The sequence below is a fragment of the Halichoerus grypus genome, chromosome 8 (assembly GCF_964656455.1).
Source record: "Halichoerus grypus chromosome 8, mHalGry1.hap1.1, whole genome shotgun sequence".
Taxonomy (NCBI): domain Eukaryota; kingdom Metazoa; phylum Chordata; class Mammalia; order Carnivora; family Phocidae; genus Halichoerus; species Halichoerus grypus.
Genome location: NC_135719.1, coordinates 119325859 through 119339159, shown reverse-complemented (window position 1 = coordinate 119339159; position 13301 = coordinate 119325859). Strand labels below are relative to the sequence as shown.

The following is a 13301-nucleotide window of genomic DNA, read 5'->3' as shown; positions in this document are numbered from 1 at the left end:
ATCATGACCCTTTGGCATTCATTTTTTTTATCAGAATGTTCTCCATGAATACTTTCTGAGGAATTGGCTGATCTTTACCAAATTTCATAGGAAATTAAAGGAGTTCAATACTTTAATTTCAGTCTGCTGCCCTAATTCAAAATGGCAGCCAATGAAAGTTTACAAATGGACATATATTCTAGGATTACTCCAAGTGAAGTCAACTGTTCACAGTCATGGTAACCATACCCCTGCAGGGTAACTACTAACCGGGTTCCAAAAATAAAGTAAGAGTTATTTTACTTAGAGTTTAACTGCTAATTTTTTCCTTTTCCTCAGTTTCTAAATGAGTTTTAGGGTAAAGCTGCTTCTCCCAAGCACAGATTGAGAGTGGAAATCAACCAGTTCTGTTTCTTCTAACTGTTGACTAGTCCAGAGAGTTAAGCAGCTTACTTACTTATCTTGGTAGAAGCTGACAACAGCATTACCCTGCTTTACATTTGTCAGATTGAGGAAAGAAGCCTTCTTTTTATCTCCTATAATCACGGTAACCCTTGAACTGAAATATCTTAATTCTCAAGCAGGTGGGGAACAACAGAAAAGCACATTGTGAAAACTCCCAACTGAATGGCTAGAGCCTGGAAGGTGTTCTTTTGCTAGCTTCATTCCCTGCCCTTTTCACCCCTTTTACCTGTCACACTGCCCCAGAGTGAGCTTTCTAAAACATAATACGTGTTATTTGTGTTATTCATAGTTCATGTTATCCTCCTCTCTGAAAGACCCTCAGGAGATCCCCGTGGCCACAAGGTGAAGTCCAAATTCCTTAGCATGCATACAGGACCCACCAAGATCAGGCCCCCTTATTTCTCCCATTTATTTTCACTGCAAGGCCTATATATGCCCTACATTCCAGACTTACCAAATTATTTAAATTTTCCTGATTGTACCTTGCCCTTTCTGACCTCCATGAACCTGCATGTGCTGTCCCCCCTAACCTAGAATACCCTGCCCCTCTTCGTTTTCTTGGAAAACTCCCGTTTATCCTTTCAAACCCTCTCTGTTGAGCATTCATAGAACGCACAAGCAACATTAGGCACCTCTTCTTGTATACACCACTGTACCTAGAATACAGCTCTGTTACTGCATTTATCCTGCGCATTGCAACTGTTTGTTTACAACTGTGTCACCCTTTCTGGACCATATTTTACTTCTCTGTGTCTTCCGATGCCAGACCTAGAGCCAGTTATGAATGAATGAGTGAGTAGGTAAATAGATGAAATGGAAGTTTTTAACGTATTGCTCTTCTGAGAAATTTCACCTTCCTATGCAGCTGATTCCCCTGCCTTTTTTTTTTTTTTTTTTAAGATTTTATTTATTTATTTGAGAGAGAGAGAATGAGAGACAGCACGAGAGGGAAGAGGGTCAGAGGGAGAAGCCGACTTCCTGCTGAGCAGGGAGCCCGATGCGGGACTTGATCCTGGGACTCCGGGATCATGACCTGAGCCGAAGGCAGTTGCTTAACCAACTGAGCCACCAGGCGCCCTCCCCTGCCTTTTAAAATCTGTCCTAAAACTTTTAGATTAGGTCTGGGTTTCTGAGTTAGGAACATCCAGAATCAGGAAAGGAGTCCTCACCCACCGTGGATGTTGTGAAAACTCAGAACTCCAGTTCTAAACAGCCCGTACCCAGTGCTACAAGGCCAACATGGTTATACTAACATGAGTTTATGGCCATTCTTTACCCTCCATTAGTTATTCATACTCCAAAGTCTAAATGCCCGGTGATTTTTTTTCTATGACTATGGAATTCGGGGTTTTTGGTTTTGTTTTGTTTTTTTTTAAGATTTTTATTTATTTATTTGACAGAGACAGAGAGGGAATACAAGCAGGAGGAGTGGGAGAGGGAGAAGCAGGCTTCCCACTGAGCAGGGAGCCCAATGTGGGGCTCGATCCCAGGACCCTAGGATCATGACCTGAGCCGAGGGCAGACACTCAACGACTGAGCCACCCAGGCACCCCAGAATTCGGGTTTATGATACAGCGTCTCTGAACCACAGATGAGCTTCAGAAGGGAGGGGATCAGTATGTGTGTGCACCTTCCTGAGGAGTTGGTCTATAATGTTTATCACTTACTCATTTATCTAAGAAATACTTATTAAAAAGCCAAGGACTGCTCTGGGCACTGTGAAAAAAAAATAGACAAAAATATCTGCTCTCATAAAACTTTACATTATAGCAGGGAGACAGACAATACAAGGTAAATAATATCTGTAGTATAGATGATGAGTAATAAGAAAAATAAAGCAGGGGAGAGGGCAGGGATGGATTGGGCAGTTTTAGAACAGATGCCCAGGGAAGGGGACACTCAGTAAAGGCCTAAAGGAGGTGGGGAGTGAGCCAGGCAGATTATGGAGGAAGCACAGTCCAGGCAAAGGGAGTAGCAAGGGCAAGGGCCAAGGTGACTTGAGCAGAGTAAGCTGGGAAAAGCGTAGGAGCAGATAAGGTCAGAAAGGTAACAGGCCCGATCATACAGGGGTCATATAGGGCCTTGTGGACGTTGTGAGGGCTTGGACTTTATGCTGAGTGAGGAAGACCACTGGAAGATTTTGAGCAGAGGAATAACGTGATGTGACTTACATTTTACCAAAATCACTCAGGTTGATTGGTTGGCATTAGACAAAAAAGAGGCAGGACAGAAGGTAGTAGATGAGGGAGGAAGCTACTGCAATAATTCAGGCAAGTGGTAACGATGACTTGGCCAGGGCTGGACATTGAGGTGGTGAGAAGTGGCCAAATAGATGCAGATGTTGTGTGTATGTTGATGGTAGAGCCAGCAGAATTTGCTAATGAATTTGATATTGGGTGCTGAGGCAGGGGGGGATGGATTTGACTTAAGTTTTTGACCTGAGCAACTAGAAAAACAAAATTGCCGTCTGAGAAAGGAAAGACTACAGAAAGAAGAGGTTTGGAAGAAACAACCAGGAGTGTAGTTTTAGGTGTATTAAGTGTAGTAGACACCCAACAGGACATTTTGAGTAGGCAGTTGGATATAAGTTGGATATTTACTTCTGGAATTCAGGAGGAATGAACAAGGTGGAAATAGGGATCTAGGCATAATCAGCAAATTGATTTAAAGCCATGAGATTATGGGGCGCCTGGGTGGCTCAATCGGTTAAACGTCTGCCTTCGGCTCAGGTCATGATCCCAGGGTCCTGGGATCGAGCCCCGGATCGGGCTCCCTGCTCAGCGGGGAGTCTGCTTCTCCCTCTCCCTCTGCCTGCCACTCTGCCTACTTGTGCTCTCTATCTCTCTGTCAAATAAGTAAATAAAATCTTAAAAAAAAAAAAAAGCCATGAGATTATATTAAATCACCAAAAGAGTGAGTATAGAAAGAAAAGAGAACAGGTTCCTCCTAATCCCTGAGGAAATTAGGAGGAATCAGCAAAGAAGATTGAGAAGGAGTAGCTGGAGAAGTGGAAAGAAAACCTAGAAAGGGTGGTGTCCCAGAAGGCAAATAAAGAAAATTTTTCAAGGAGGAGGAAGCCATCAGCTGTAGCAAAAGCTCTTGATAGTTCAGGTGGAAAACAAGACAGAGATTTTTAGATGTAACAATTTAGAGGTCATTGGTGACGTAAGGGGCAGTTTCAGTGGAGTGGTGGGTGCAAAAACTAGATAAGAATGGGTTTAAAAGACAATCACAGAAGAGAAATCAGAGATGGGGAGTGTAGATGACTTGGTCAAGGAGACTTTCTACTCAGCAAAGGAGAGAAGTGGAGCAGTCACTAGAGTGGGATTCTCTCATGTCTGTGACATGTAAAAAGCTAAGAAGCTAAGGAGCACCACTATAGAAGGAAGCCTAAGATGTGAGAGTAGAAGGAAATCTAGGTGGGTCCCAGACGGTGCCAGAAGCAGGCTCAAGACTTGACTTTTTGCCTTGCCCTGTTCTAGGAGAGTCCTCCAGAAGTCTTCATAGAAGGCATTTTCCAGCCAAGCTATAAAAGTGGGAAGCTACACACTTTGGAGAACTTGCTAGAGTCCATTGATCCAACCTTAGAGAGCTGGGGAAAGTACTTGATAGCTGCCTGCCAACATTTACAGAAGAAGAACTACTACCACATTCTATACGAGCTGCAGCAGTTTATGAAGGTAATAGCCCCTTCCTGCTCTCTACCTCTGTTGATGACACCCTGCCATGCGGGGAGACTGTGCAAGATGAGGGAACAAGACTGTCACTGGGTCCCTGGCCTCACTCTTAGACCAACCCTAGAGCAAATCCATGTGGCTCTCTAGCATTGTTGAATAACATTAGGATTTCCATCCCCATCCCAAAGAGGCAAACCTTAACCTTGTCAATAATAGCATTCTTCAGAATTCAAGGAACATGAAGCTGAAAAAGAGGTCTGTGGCAATTTTAAGATAAGCATGAGGCATGAATGCAGAATTCATAAGGAATGATGGAGAAGTGTTTTTAGAGAAGATGTATGAAGGAGAGGGAATGAATGTCTCCCAATCTGTCCGAGGGTTGCAAACACTAAATCACAGAGAAATTGAACCACTCAAAGCCAAAGTGAGAGCGAAGCCAAGCTGAATGGAGAATCAGAAGTATCCTTTTTGAAGATCTCTTCTGTGGTGGAATAAAGTCCTTCCCGGGAGCTCAGCCAGTCAGTTTTTTGCTTTAGGATCCCTTGGGCTTAGGAGTAACTGATACAAAATAGCTGTGCAGCTGGTGACAGAAGTGGGTGCTGGCAACCAGGTTTCATGGGTGGAAATCAGGTCAGAATTCTCCTTACACCATACCCTCCAGTATCCCTGATCTCATTTGACCTGAATGTTCATTTTCCTCTTCTAGGACCAAGTCCGGGCCGCCATGACCTGTATCCGGTTCTTCAGTCACAAAGCGAAGACTTACACGGAACTGGGAGAGAAGCTCTCGTGGCTGCTTAAGGCCAAGGACCACCTGAAGATCTACCTCCAAGATACCTCCCGCAGCACCCGAAGGAAGAAAACTACCTTCTTCCAAAAGAAGATGACTGCAGCTGATGTATCAAGGTAGCCTGAGGCTCAAGGAACAGTTAGAGTGGGCAGAAGGGCTGGAATGGGGTGTCTGTTGGTGATGAAGCCACTCTTGTCCATTCCTGAACCCTTGAAAGAGAACCACACATCTAAAGGGAATCATTCCTGGGGCACCTGGGTGGCTCAGTCGTTAAGCATCTACCTTCGGCTCAGGTCGTGATCCCAGGGTCCTGGGATCAAGCCCCGCATTGGGCTCTGTGCTCCGAGGGGAGTCTGCTTCTCCCTCTCCCTGTGTGTGTGCGCGCTCTCTCTCTGTCTCTCTCTCAAATAAATAAGTAAAGTCTTTAAAAATAAATAAATAAAGGGAATCATTCCTGAGTGACAGTGGCCAGTACAAGCCTGGAGAACCTACAGAGGAGCTCGTAGGAGAAGAGAGCGGGGGATGTATTAGGATCAGACCCCTTCCAGTAAGCAGGCAAAAGAGGTCCTGCGAGATGTTGGCCTGCCCCCGTCTCCATCTTCCTCTCACGCTCCTCCCTTGCTGAGCAGCAGTCACACTGGCGTCCCGGGGGCTCCTCCACACACCAAGCCCTCCCCTCCTCTCAGTCTTTAGGCTGGCTTATCCATTCACTCCCTCTGCTTACAACACAGCATCTAAAGTAAATGCTGCACCCCGCCTTTATCGCCTTTGTAGGCCCAGTCGCTAAATATTTTATGTGTTCGTTCATTATTCATCTCTCCTCTAGCCTGTGAACTCTGTGAGGGCAGGATTCGTGTCCCTCTTGACCTCTGTTGTTGTCTGCAGCACATAGGTGCGACATAAACACTTCCTGATTCAGGGCCTGGACTCTCTCCGGTCCCACGGAGCCTCTGGCCCCTCAGAGGCACCTCTGTACAGGGCACCAGACCACCCTTTGTGTCTTGTTGTAACTGCTCAGAGAGTATTTTGGATCTCTTCTTCCACCATATCATTTCTTTTGCCTTTTCCAATGCCATCTTCTCGTGGTGTCTCAGTCCCCCGGCTCTAGTCACTCCTGAAGCCCCTCATGAGGCTCGACTGTGCGTCTCCTGTCACCATAGGCACATGAATACACTTCAGCTGCAGATGGAAGTGACCAGGTTCTTACATCGGTGTGAAAGTGCTGGGACCTCGCAGATCACCACCTTGCCTCTGCCAACTCTCTTTGGAAATAACCACATGAAAATGGATGTTGCCTGCAAGGTACATTCGAATGTTTCAGACCTCTGACAGACTGTTCATATCTTTCAGAAGTTTACCACAATTGTTATCGTCTAGTTAGTATTTCAGTTGTTCGTTTGAAGGCTGTCTTCCCACTAGAATGTGAGCCACAGAAGGCTGGGGATCAAGTCCATTTTGATTACTCTTGTATCCCTAGTGCCTGGCACTGAGTAGAGTCTCAACAAATACTTGTTGAATAAATGGGGGCCCTCTTTCTTGATAGAGGGGCTACTCCGTAATTATTGCCTCTTTAAGCACATTTCCCTCTCCTTTTCAGGTCATGCTAGGAGGGAAAAATGTGGAAGATGGTTTTGGAATTGCATTCCGTGTTCTGCAGGTATGACTTGAATCACTCAAGATGGATGGAACTGGCCACAGTTCCATGAGAGGTTATTCTTCAGAAAACTTTTATCCCAAGGGAAGCAGATACACATAGACGTCACGAATGAAGTCACGGTGGCTATTACAGAACTGTGTCAGATTCAAGATTCTCGGGCACTTTGCCAGAAGCCAAGTAACCAATGACAAATTCATCAAGAGCTATCAAATAAAGACCTGAAACCAGGTTCCCCACAGCTGTTCCCCTGCACAGCCTCTGCTTGCCCTCTGAGGGGAGCATGGCTGAAGGAAGTGGCAGGGGGCTGGCGGGGGTCCCGTGCAGCAGGAAGGGCCATCAGCATCAAGGACTGCCCCTCCATCCATCCCTAGGAGTTGGCTCAAGGAGTACCTTTCCCGTGCTTGTGGTCAGAGGACGCAGGTGTGACTGTGGCGCTGGAGCAGAGTCTGGAGCAGGGCACTGAAACCACAAGGGGCAGAGTTTCTCCAGACCACCCCCCACCACCACCCCCCGCGCTGGCCCTCCCCAGACAGCTCCACACAGATACCCTAAGGACCATCACTCTCTGGGCAAGTGGGGTCTGGAACACATTGTGTGTGTCTCGAGGATCAATGGCTTCATGAGTGATCAGACTGATTCCTTTCTATTCCACCTATTTCAGTGTTGGAAACAGCTCTCCACACCCAGATACCCCTGGTGGACAGGCAGAGCCGCAGTTCCTCTCAGACTCTGTCAAGGATTGTCATAGATGGGGCCTAAAGTGTTTATCTGGTAGTTTCTAGCAAAGCAGTCTTTTAGTGAATTGGTCTGTTTCCAAATACTAAGGCATCTCTTGGCCGAGCACCAAGTGTCCATAGCAGCAAATACCAACCCCCAACATCCCTTTCCTAAGACAAAGATGGCTCATTAGAAGAACGAACTGGCCTTGGGAATTTGATTAGAATATTTTCAGAAAGTGGCATGGCATTAAGTGAGGTATACCATGTTAGATATCAAGGTTACGATGTTTATGGTTGCTTCCTGAAATGTCTGCCTCATTCCAAAGAGGAACTTTCTGCTTGTTTTTGTTTGTGTGTCATATGAGTATTTTCTATTGTGACTGCAATCAATATGGCTTATCTACACCAAGCAGAGTGGGGGCTTTTTACATGTTGCCTTCCTTCCTACTGTCGGTGTCCCCTGCTCCCCTAAGCCCCTCGTTCTGTGTTCTAGGACTTCCAGCTGGACGCCGCCGCCACCTACTGCAGAGCTGCCCGGCAGTTGGTGGAGCGGGAGAAATACAGCGAAATACAGCAACTGCTCAAGTGTGTCAGTGAGTCAGGCATGGCGGCCAAGAGTGATGGGGACACCATCCTCCTCAACTGCTTGGAAGCATTCAAGAGAATTCCACCCCAGGTATGCTCACTCCTGTACCTCTTGGTTCCTCCATCTATTTCATTGTCTTCACATCCCCCCTCTTGCTTTTTCTGTTCCCCACGATATACTCATAATGTATTGAAACTCCGCAGGATCCCTTTATCTTTCTGACTCCTCTGTACTAATGTTCTCAGCCAAATCAACCCTTCCCTGGAAAGAAAATTCGCGCGTATAACCTCTATCCCTGGCAGGTGTCCCTCAATATCCACTGTCTAACATGTGCACCTGTGGGCAGACCCATTTGAGCTTCTCCCTGTGCTTGTAGAGGAGGTCAGGGTGGGTCTACAGATGGTCTTTGAGCCTGTTGCCTATGAAATTGTCCCCCTGTGGCTTCTTCGTGGGGTAAACAGAGCCACATCCATGTGTGAAGGCCAAGGACAGTCCCCTCGGGAGCTGTTCTTTCTCCTCAAATTCCCAAACCTAGTGTTAATCATTAGATTTCCTTTGGTGTTCTTATAGCCGAAGTTGAGTTTAAAAAGAGAACAGGCAGGCTGAGGTTGGATTGGGCCTCAGCTCCCACGCTGGGGACTCCTCTTCCTCCTCTTACGACCGCTATTTCTGTTCTGCACAGGAGCTAGAGGGCCTGATCCAGGCGATACACAGTGATGACAACAAGGTGAGTAGAACTGTCTCCAAACCCTGTTCGTGTCATGAGCAGCACCTGGAGCTAACCTTTTCACCTTTATCCCTTGCTCCCCACAACAGTTCCATTCAACCTGTATCTCCACTTCTTTGTCATCCGGAAGTGGAGCAGGGGCCCAGGCAGGGGTGCAGAGGGAGAAGGTAGATGGAGCACACACAAACATTGACTTCATGAGCCTTTGTCTTCCCACTTCTTCACCTCCATTTTCATGCAGAGCTTCTCTCAGAGACCCCTAGGAAATCCTTCACTTCCATCTTCAGGTTGACTGACTGAATGAGGTTCTCAGAGTGGGTAGGCATTTCTTTATCCTGGAGGGAAAAGGGTACCTTGTACCGGAAGGAAAAAACCCTACCCAGCCCTTGAGCAACAAATAGCTATTCGTGTCTCATTCTCCAAGCAGGCTACTTCCCTGCGGTCAGTGAGCTCTTCCCTATTAAGTAGGACATCAGTGCTTCTGCAAGGAGTACCAGGCAGAATAGAAGTACTCCCAGCTGCCCCTACTTGTGCCTAACCACACGCTCATCCACCCGCCATCCGGAGGAAGGCCCACGGGCCAATAGAAGCATAGGAAAACCAAGCCAGACTGCCCTGGCCACTGGCAGCGGGAAGATCTGCAGCTGAGTCCCTCCTGAGGAAAACTAATGTCAGGCACGTGGCTTCTTACAGAAGCACAGAGCTGCTCCCCGTGGTAGTGTTGCTAATCCTTGGACTGAATTTGCCAGGCCTTCTTCAGTCGAGGGATTAGGGAGAATATGTTCCGAGCATTTCTTCATTTATGCTTGCAGCATCCAGATGACCTCGTATGGAAAGGATGGAATTCTAATACTCTGAATTGTAGAGAAGTACTTTTTCAAAATCATAGTGAGAATCCAGCAGCCAGGCCAGACACCCTGGTTCCCTGAGTCCCAAACTGCAGTCCTTTTCCAAGCCTTCAGTGAGCCTCCCCCTCAATAGGACAAAGGCTGCGTCCCTGGGAAAGGCATGCATTAAAATCTCGACAGTTCTTACTTTTTCAGGTCTTTTTCTCTCAACAGCTGTTCTCATGCACTTAAGTGATCTCAGGCCACAAGGTCTTGCCAAAAACCAGCCTTACTCAGTTCCTATTTCAGACTTTCTGGCAAAATGCCCTCCTCTAGGTAGGAATCTTGCCCGCTTGTGATAACTATGTTTAACGCACCATAGGTACTAAGTAGAGCTAAACCTGTGGGTGAGAGCAAACATCCTGGGGCAGCAGGTAGATACCCAGACAGCAGGCCTTGATCATTTAGTAAGCTTAGAGAATATCTGGCATCTTCTAGCTTTAGCAGACTATCTGTAGTTGAGCTTAGGATAGAAAGACTTCAGCGACCAAGACAGAAAAGAAGGTGGAAGGTTGAAACATGAAGGGAAAGGAGTCCCTTCCAGCCACCAGAAGGGACTGTCACAGCAGAAGGGCAGCTGCTGGTGGAAGCTCTGAGGCAGCTCCTGAGGGCCTGGCTGTTGGCTGGCCTAGAACACTGGCAAACCAGCAACGTGCTGGTGAGGTCGGGCCCAGGGAAGGCATGGGCTCTGGTCTCCACTACACTGGGGCTTTTTGAGGTGGAGGCCTCCAGAATGCAAGAGAGACACCCCTCATACCCAAAACTGAGACGCTTCTGGTCCAAACAGCAGAAGTCAAGTCAACGTGTGATGAGACCTTAATTAGACCTTTTCTAATGGTGTGTGTGCATGTTCCTACCTCAATTTCCAGTTACAAGATGTTAAATACAGCAGGTCAAAACAGAAAAACAGTGCAAGGGATATCTGTGTGTGCCCATAGTAAGATATGATGTTTGTCCATTCGTGCATTCATTCATTCACTTAATGCATATTTATTCAGTTCCTACCGCATGCCAGGCCATGCGTGCACTAGGCACAAGTACAAGAAGTAGAAAAAGCAGACACCATTCCTGTCCTCATGGAGCTTAAAATCTAGTCAAGGAAACAGACATCAATCAAATCATCACCCAGACAACTATAAAATCCTCACGTGTGGGCAGTGACAGTGCTGACTGTGAAGCGAGGAGGAAGCTGGAGTGCCCAGGATAGTGAGGAGGAGAGCCTCAGAAGCAATAGACAGAGGCCAGACTCCGCCCGCCTGCCTGCTTTCTTCTTTTTGAAATTCTTAGATTATTTGTAATCATTATAAAATAACACAGTATAATAGCTTAACGTCCAGAATATTTAAAGCGTTGCTACAATGTAATGAAAGACAAGAACCCAATCATTAATTTGGTAGGTGAGAAGTTGATCTTTCGTCTGCCGAGCTCTGGGACACAGCTCTGTGTTTGTTGCTTCATCATCCGTGATGGTTTCTCTCTGGCTGTCTCTTCTGCCCCATTGCCAGGTTCAGGCCTATCTGACATGTTGCAAACTGCGTTCTGCCTACCTGATTGCCGTGAAGCAAGAGCACTCACGCGCCACAGTCCTCGTCCAGCAGGTGCAGCAGGCCGCCAAGAGCAGCGGGGACGCAGTAGTGCAAGACATCTGCGCACAGTGGCTTCTGACGAGCCACACCCGGGGTGCCCACGGCTCAGGCTCCAGGAAGTGATCATGGGCAGCGGGGCCTGAATACTGTGGAATGGGAGAGATGGAGATGATCTCTACCTCTTTCCTCCTGTGCAGTGGGACTTCCCTGGCTCTGCCCCAGGTCGGAAAGAGCTGGATTGGACCCTACTTGCCATCTTGGGCAAGGATAGGACCTTTCACGCCACGCAAGTGCCATGTTTCTGTAAAATTGTGGAATCTGTATGTTTGTCTGGAGATGGCCAGTTCTTTCTACCTCAGAGTGAGTGAGTGTGCGTGCACTCTCCTGTGCACTCATGTTTACACCTAAGCATTTCTGAACAAACAAAACATCCCCCCCCACCCCCCACCAAAAAGAGGCACTTTACTTTAGACTTCTGCCAGTCTGAAAACCTTCCCTGCGTTTTGGTTCTTAACCCGGGTCATCCTGTTTGTATGCAGTTCCCTCCGTGTGGAGATGCTCAGTAGCTCCTCATAATTAGAAGGGTTTTACAGAGAATTCTAGAGCAGCACCAAAAGGATTGCCTCTTATTTCTTCCTTCCCCTCCCCAAATTCAGAGATGGCCTTGGGGCAAGTGCTAACTGTGGAATAAAACTGGTCCACGCATGTCCTGTCACAAGCACAAGGAGTTACCAGGAGTCTTTGGAAGGTAGTGTGAACAGAAGGATCCTCAGGTGCCGGCGTCTGAAAACTGTGGATTCACACAGTGAGGGGGTCAGAGCCCCACACACCGGCAGGCAGGGCACCATCACATCCATCCCACAGGGAGAGAAAAGTGAACCTCTCCAAACAAGAATGCAGGGAGGTTGCCAACAAGCACAGAGCTGGCTTCTGCGAATATCCCTGCCACAAAGAACACGGCTCCCTAGTCGAGAGTGAAGAGAGAAATGGTAGCCACGATCCTAGAACTAAAATGGCTAGACTGCCTGTTTGAATTACAGTCCTATTTGTGCCCCTTTAAAATGGTTAGGAAACTGCTTCCTCTTCTCTCCTGCTTCTCCACAGTCTCAGCAGGACCACAAGATGAAGACGCAGAGGCCCAGGGTCATTGAGAGGGCGGTGCACTTCTTTGTCTTCACAGAGGGAGTCATGGGTTTGGCCTGTGGATAAGAGTCAGAACAAGGGGACAATGAATAGGTCCCCATCCAGTTGGTGGAAAACCAGGTGAAGTACTCCTTTCATTCTCCCACACCAGATGCGATTTAGAAAGGGTCTGTCATCCTTAATGACTTGGATTTGCAAATGAGGGCCCTAAGGAAAGCTCTGCAACTCTGAGCCTCCCACCAGCCGGAGCTCAGTCTGAGGATCTCACATTTGCTGCTGAGACAAACAGGAACTGGAAGCCAAAGTCAGTATCTCTGGTGCTTAGACCCTATGGATTTCTCTCTGAACCAGGTTTTTTGATAGTAAAAAAACAACTATTATGGGCATCTGTCAAATTCAGAGCTTTGGTCCTATAGAGAGGAGAAAGACTCTGCAAAGAAAATATTAGATCTCTTTTTGGGAGAAGTTTAACAAGTGAAGTGGTTTTTCCTTTGAGTCATAGAATTGTCTTGTCTTCCAGGAAATGTCATTCCCTGGCATCTGCTTGCCCTTCTGAGTCTGCCTGTCCTCTTTGCACTGAACATAAGCACTTTATATGAATGGGTTGCAAATCGTGCAGCTCTTAATTTGGGATGTTAAGACCAGATTCTTCTGACTTTTTTCCTCTAACTAGTTGAACTATAAAATAGGTAACCATTGACTGGACTGACTAAGATGAGGCTAAAGGTCTTTGAGCATCACGCTGTGGTCTCCAGGGAAAAAAAAGTACATGTTGAAGGGTTGAATGTTTTACTACAAGCAAGCCACAATAAAGTGTCTATCCTACCAGTTTCTTGGCTTTGTGACTTTTTTTGTGATGTCTTGCTCTTACCCTTCCCTTCCTTTTTGCCTTGTGTTCTGTGTGAAGAGAAACCACAGGTGGGGGAGCTCAGATGGTCTTCAGTTCTTGAATTTTCTTGAAATGATTCCCATCATAACTAATGACTCTTTGGTTAGGATTTTTTTTTTTTTTTTTTTTTTTTTGCGTGGTTAGGATTTATCTCAAGTTTCCTATGTGTTCAAAACTATTAGTGTACTCTACCACC

At 46.8% G+C, this 13301-nt stretch overlaps 1 protein-coding gene across 2 annotated transcripts in view; it reads left to right on the top strand.

Moving 5' to 3' along the window:
• ZFYVE26 (zinc finger FYVE-type containing 26) overlaps positions 1-13044 on the top strand; it is a 63372-nt gene extending 50328 nt beyond the window's left edge. For both annotated transcript variants that reach the window (XM_078053833.1, XM_036071183.2), the window contains 7 exons: positions 3927-4124; positions 4828-5027; positions 6072-6213; positions 6509-6568; positions 7781-7963; positions 8556-8600; positions 10993-13044. In XM_078053833.1, the coding sequence (XP_077909959.1) occupies positions 3927-4124; positions 4828-5027; positions 6072-6213; positions 6509-6568; positions 7781-7963; positions 8556-8600; positions 10993-11196 (1032 nt within the window). In that variant the 3' untranslated portion in view covers positions 11197-13044. The remainder of the gene's footprint in view (positions 1-3926; positions 4125-4827; positions 5028-6071; positions 6214-6508; positions 6569-7780; positions 7964-8555; positions 8601-10992) is intronic.
• The last annotated feature ends 257 nt before the right edge of the window (positions 13045-13301 follow it).